The 6,817-nt window shown below is 34.3% G+C and overlaps 1 protein-coding gene across 1 annotated transcript in view; it reads right to left on the bottom strand.

Annotated features, from left to right (window-relative positions):
• Positions 1–812: 812 nt before the first annotated feature.
• The window catches only part of LOC120349936, a 71,955-nt gene continuing 65,950 nt past the window's right edge, over positions 813–6,817 (bottom strand). The window contains exon 2 of the mRNA XM_039421504.1: positions 813–3,998. Coding sequence (XP_039277438.1) covers positions 1,262–2,794 — 1,533 coding nt within the window. The 5' untranslated portion in view covers positions 2,795–3,998 and the 3' untranslated portion in view covers positions 813–1,261. The remainder of the gene's footprint in view (positions 3,999–6,817) is intronic.

The following is a 6,817-nucleotide window of genomic DNA, read 5'->3' as shown; positions in this document are numbered from 1 at the left end:
TATAGCTTGCATGAAAACTTGGTATGACATTTATAGTGTATTGAGTCAGTCAGCTGTGTGTGAGCTGCTACAAAACATCTGATCAATAGTAAACAACAGTGTAACCTCCAAAAGTTCAATGAGCAATTCATAAATGACCCGTACTCAATTTGCAGAATAATTATAATTTTATTAAATAATTTTCTGGAAAAAATTTCCTCGGTTATCTCTATTCCTCACCAAGAAGGCTGGTGAAGCGTAATTTGACCTCGCTTTCTCAATTACATTTGACTTCAATAAACCATCAATCATGTAATTCATTTCAGAGCGTTCTGATGCCGCTAATTTGAATGGTGATGAGAACACAGGTGTATTGTCTGCTAAATTTATATGTACAGCCGGGAGTTTGGAATCAGGAATGTCATATTTGTCTTTGGAGAAAACATCAGCATATTCGGTTATTAGTTGGGATATTTGTTTGTATGGTGTTTCACCAATATTTTTATTGACATTAATTTTCTTATTGTCATGTATTATAATATCGGGATACTCTTTATCATTTGATGGTTGTTGTACATTTATTTGGTTAATCTCTTTGACTTCCAAGTATTGTGTTCCTTGGATTGATTCTTTGTTTGATTTTATTTTTATATTTCCCAATTGGGCTCCAATTCTGAGAGTCAAAGGTCTTGAAGAAAAATTATAAGCAATGAATTCAAGTGAAGTGTCTGTAGCTTAGTGAAAGAGACATTTATCTTGCATTTATCCAAGTAATGCGGATTTGGTGTGAACAGATAATTATTGCAATTCAGGATTCCAGCATTGTTCTCCACAAACACATGAATCTGTTGATAAGGTTTTAAAAGAATATCGTTTTTTAAAACAATAGGTATCTCTTTGATCGTCCCATGGGATTTTTTTTCTATTTCTGTTGAATGTGCGGAAAAACTTGTCTCGGAGCCTTCGCCAATTTCTAGGCCTGCTTTCAGTTTAATGCATTTTTCTGAGATATTTGATATCTGAAATTTTATGATTTGAAAGTTGTCAACCTCATCGGATAATGCGTGAGAGTAAATGGTTTTGCGTAGCAAGGTATTCTTCGGTGTGAAAAATTGTGAGCTACTCTCGTGAGAGTTTTTCCACATTGCAATTTCTTTTGTCTCTAACGGATGAATTTTCATGTCAGTATCTAGAATGAAACGTTGAGTTATCATATATGATTGACATTGTACTCTCTTTATCCAATTGCTATCCATGGGAATGGATACTCTCTCATCGAGTTTTATCTCGTGGGAGCTGTATTTGAGAGATCAATTCCATTTTTTAAGAAGAATTCATTTCCTACCAGTAAATCTACTGATGTAGATACTATGTAGCATTCTTGTTCATATGCGATATTTTCTATTGAAAATTTTACTACTGCATTTCCATAGAATGAGATTTTTTTCCCATTGGCTGCATATAGTGCAACATCCAGATTATCAACTATTTCTTCTTCTGGAACTAAGTCTTTCTTAGCAAGACAGGCATTTGAGCCTGAATCCATCAAAATACTTATTTGTTTATCCTTTGATTTACCAACAGTTTCTAATGCTGATCCTACAGTATTGCATTGTGACTCTATTGGTACTAATTTTTCTGGAGGTTCAGGTGGCAAGGGGGGTGATTTTGTAATGATGGCGAGCTTTTCTTCTATCAACAAGAAAGCGTTTGGCTTATCATCCATAGTTGATAACGGTCGTATTTCATCTAAGCACTTTTTAATACTTTTGAAATTTTTGTTTTCTAGTTTGGCAATATCGTTATGCTCTGAAAATCCCTCAATTGTCCTAAATGTTATCCAATAGTAAAGTATATTGATAAAATATCCAATCAATAGAAGTTGGGTTGTCATTCCATTATGAAAACTCAATTGTTGGTATTTTCCCGTATAATTATGTGAAATGCTTTTCGAGGCTGGGAGAGTTTTTCTCAATAGAAAAATTTTGTAGGCTAGATTTTTAGCTTCTTGATAGTTATGATTCAATGAATTTGTATTATGGTATATTTTTCCGGTTCTGTTATCGCTTATTATTAACGAATAGCTATCCTTGAAGCTCTCATTGTTGGTCATTTTTGCAGGTTTTTTGAAGTATTGAGCGGCACTCACTTTCAAATAGAATGGAAGGTATGTGAGGCAATCATCCTTATCCCAAGAGTCTGCCGTGGCAACTCGTTTATAATTTTGAATAAAGTCGGAAATATTTCCGTGAGGTGCGGCGGAAAATGTTTGAGGTGTGAAAAATGGTCTTTTTCTTTCAGCCATTGTTGACTGGATTTGGTCGTCTTGTTTAGCTATTTTAGAGTTCGTAGCTTCAGGTGTTTTAAAAGGAATTGATAATAAATTTGGCGTTGAGGTGGATAGTTGTTGTCTTTTTGTGGCCAGTTCAAGACTTTCTTTAGGGAAAATAAATTCGGTTTGACTTGTTTGTGTTACTAATTTTGATGGAGTTGATGGGCGAGAATTTTCTCCTGCCTCCTGGAGTTTAAAGTTTTGCCTTAGGGTTCTCTCTAGATTATATAGATCAGGGAATTGGTCTTTTAATTCATCTGAAAGTTTAACAGTCGTTAAAATATATTGAATAGCCCTTTCGCGCTCTTTTTTGTAATTAGGAAGGTCATTGAAATTCTTTTTTATTAATCTGAGAGTGGACCTGATAAATTCTAAATCCGCATTTTTTGGTATATAAAGGTTGTATTGTTCTGCTAGGTTGATCGCTGTTGTTAAATCGAGTTCACCCATGGAAATACTTCTAAGGTCAGGTAAACTAGTCATTGGAATTGAATTCTATTTAAATTGGGGATTGGAATCAAATTTGTAATGTGAACATAGAGCATAATAGTATTGAGGCATGCACATAAACAAAAGAACAATAACTTAGAATAACTAATTTGATTGAATCAATTTGATAATGAATCATTCATTTGGTGTAGAAGTTTGTTCATTCTTCCTGATTTTTGAGGAAATATCTCTTATTTGAATAAATATTAACATAGATCAATTGAAAATAACAATGAGCTCGATTCATAACGTAACTCGCAGACGTGCTGAAATGAAGGTCATGCAACATAGTATTATTAAATTTCAAGATCACTTTACTGTCAATTAAGTTTCCCTTTCATTAGCTACTCTTGACATTCTTATTTAAGTTGAACAGAAAATTGTTTGTTTACTATTTATCTGATTGTATTATTAAATCTACTATTATTGACACCAAAACTTATTGAATTTACTAATCATATTTTTATTGTGTAGAGAGACTGGAAAAGTCCAACTGAAGGTTAGATTAATCTGTTTTATTTTCAAGCTTTAATTTTTAGTGAACAGAAATAAACACGGCGTGACTTCACCATTTGTGACGTACCGGGCAGTAAGCTTTCACAATTGCATTACGTTAATATAGAACAAATAATATGTATCACCATTTGTAACCAAATTATAATTTTTTGTAAATATTGGGGGCTTCACCACTTCCCAGATGGGAAGAAGAGTTACAAAGGAGATACATAGCTGAAGATGGTAGAGCAGATTTTTTAAAGAAATAAAAAGAAGGAAACATCCTAAGAAATACAAAATTTATTGGTTTACAATATTTCAAAAAGAAATAATTTGAAATGTATAAGTTGAAAGTTATAATTATAATTTAGGCTATGAAGAAAAGGAAAACAGATTATTATCGAACAAGTCTCAATTATCTCATTTAAAAATGAGTTTCTATTTATTTCAATTTGATTAATTTTTGAAAACTATTTAGGTACAGTATTCAATATTTTGAGGATTTTCCTCTTGATTTGAATTCTCTAAATTTTATTTATTATTTCTAAATTCCTATAAAAAAGAAAAACAACATGACATTATAACTAATAAAATGATGGATAATTTATTGAGTACGATACCAATCCCCTTTATGATGACCATCTCGTCAGCTTGGCTGGAAGGTGTGGTCTAGAGGAAGGTCCAGGTCCTGGCCAGTCAGAGTCTTTGAGTATTCGGAGGAGCGGCACAAAAAAGACTGTCTTGAAAAAGTGGAAAAAGTGGGAAAATCTAATAGGTCCAAAGGTCCAAAGCCAAAACCAACAAAATTTTAAAAAAATGAAAAAGAATTATAAGAAAATCAATAAAAAAATTGAAAAAAAATCAATTGAAATTAATTAAAATTTATAGAAGATTTTTTTAAAAAAATTGGGAAATAAATAAATGAGTAAAATCAGGTGAAAATAGAAAATAAAGAACATTAGGAGGAAAAGAAAAAATTGAAAATTTTTCAAATTGAATAAATATTCTTTGAAATTCATTAAGAATTATTGAAAATCATTGAAAAGTATGAATTTTCTTTTAAAGTATCAGAGCCTATTAAAAAAATATCAAAAAGTATTAAAAAATATTGAAGATTTTTTAATATTTGATTTTTTATAAAGGGGGCCTGTCACTCTAGACCAAGATGTTCATGAGGACATATCTTTCAAGTGAGAGGCTTCCACTCTAGACATATTGCTCTAGATTAAGATGACCATGAGAGACATGTCACTCTAGATAAGGGGACATGTTGCTTTAGATTAAGATGACCATTGGGCACAAGTTACTCTAGATAAGGGGAGACCTATCACTCATTGTGTATCATTCTTATTAATTTGCTTGTATGTATGTTACATATGAAAAAAGCTACCAGATGTCAGCAGCCCAGCAGCTCACCAGAAGAGTCTTCTACCTTAGAAGAGGCATTCAACAACAGCCTCCGGACACTGTTCTACAACAACATATCTTTATCAAAAACAGCAAAGGACTTCCACTCTCTGCTGAACAGCTTGCAGTCGAAGATTGTTGTTGTCATAGGCCAGGAGTTTCAAACATTTGGACCAATCAAGGTGAACCTAGTGTTGGACGCTACATACCAATGCAGCCACCTTGATAAGAAGAACATTGAGCAGGAAAAATTCTAGAATATTGCATTCAAAACACCCAATTATTCCATATTCAATGTCAATGATCTAGCTGAAATTATCAAGGAGGCATGTAAGAAGCTTTTGGAAGAAGAGGCCAAGTTCAAGAGAAACACTAGCAGATAGAGCCTCACCATCATCGATGGTGCCCTCATGCGCATAAGCAAGCATGAACCGCTTCGAGGATCCTCCCACATTGAACTGCTGGCCAAAATAAATTGCAGCAAGAAAAGCCATCATAAACCCAAAGAGTTATGATCAACAACGTTTTAAGTGGGCAATCCTCGCTAAACATGTGCAAGGAGCACATCCTTAACGTGTTAACAATAGGTATGATCAGTTTGTTGAACATTATAATTTCAATGGAATATCCTCCCTCACAAGCGTAAGCCAAATTGAATGGTTCGAGAAAGATAATCCAAGTGTTACAGTCGATATGTATGGTCTTGAATCAAAGTGTATAATTTATCCAAGAAATTATGTAAAAGAAATCAAGAAGGATCATTTCGATCCACTTCTCCTCCATGACAATGATGGTAGTGAAGACACCACCACTCAGGACAGCAGTGAAGCTATCACCACTCAGGACATCAGTGGAGCCACCACCACCACCACTCTTCGAGAAGAAGGAGAAGAGTGAGATCTCAACAGCAATTACTGTTTCATAAAGAACTTTGGAAAACTTGTAAGATCTCAGCTCACAAAGCATCATGAAAATATCATCATTGGTCATAGGTACTTTACACACTATACCATCAAGAATAATGGGGGCAGAGGATGAAAGATCACAAGGAGTACTGTGCCAAAAACTAGACTGGTAGAATCATCACGCCTAAACTGGAGGAGGATGGCAGCTCACCAACAATAAAATTTGAGAAGCACTTGAAAAAATTCAGACTACCATCGATGGTCTATGCAGAGTTCAGATGTTTGCTGGAGAAGCCTGAGGAAGACAAACAATGGATTGGGAAGGCAACTTTGAATTATATTCAATGACAATAATGAAAATACTTACCCAAAGTATTGAAGATCCGAAGTATAGAGGGAATCAATCGTCATCCCAATTCAAGCTATCCCATTAGTATATTCTATAAGGGGGACAACAACACTGGTTGCAGTTGAAAAGTTCTAAATTAGTAAGCTCTCGAAAAATTAGTTAAATTGTTAGTGAAACAATTCTTAAATCAAGTTTTATTGTGCTCAATCGATTCCATAATCATCTCGTCGCAGGATCGACACGGGAGAATGGCTGAAAACAAACGCACCTGTGAGTAGCAAGTAGTTTCTTACAACAACATCTCCCACTAGAAGCTAACATTGTGATCAGCCATTTTTCGTCAGGCATACAATTAATACAGTATTTCAAAGAGAAGTGTACTTTGGACTCAGTTAGTGCCAACAAGTAAACAACGAATTGACCTCGATGGGAAGAAGGCCACGATTGAGGGATGTTTTGTCGAAGATTGGAATACTTCAGTGCCTGACTCCATCTGGGAGAGAATTATCAAACTATTAGTAGAAAATTTCGTTACGATATAGCATAGCTCTTTAGTCACTGATGATTACGGTATTCAAGTCCTACTGACCTACATAACGATATTATCTTATCTCAAGAATGAGCAACGATCAACAAGAACTTATTATGTTAACATATATTATGTTATGTTATTATATGTGTAGACTTGGTTTGACCGAAGTATAATACTAGTAGTTCTGTGAACAGTAGACCTCGCGTAGTTTTATAAACCGCAGCCTCCTCATATACTGTCCATCAGAGTAAATTCTATCCTGTCGTGTCGTGTCGGCAAGATATCGGTGTGAAAACGGCTAATGGCTGTTCGGGTTGGTGTATCAAAAA

The sequence above is a fragment of the Nilaparvata lugens genome, chromosome 2 (genome assembly GCF_014356525.2).
Source record: "Nilaparvata lugens isolate BPH chromosome 2, ASM1435652v1, whole genome shotgun sequence".
NCBI classification, from domain to species: domain Eukaryota; kingdom Metazoa; phylum Arthropoda; class Insecta; order Hemiptera; family Delphacidae; genus Nilaparvata; species Nilaparvata lugens.
Note: the sequence above shows the minus strand (reverse complement) of the source record. Positions and strands in the feature narration are given on the sequence as shown.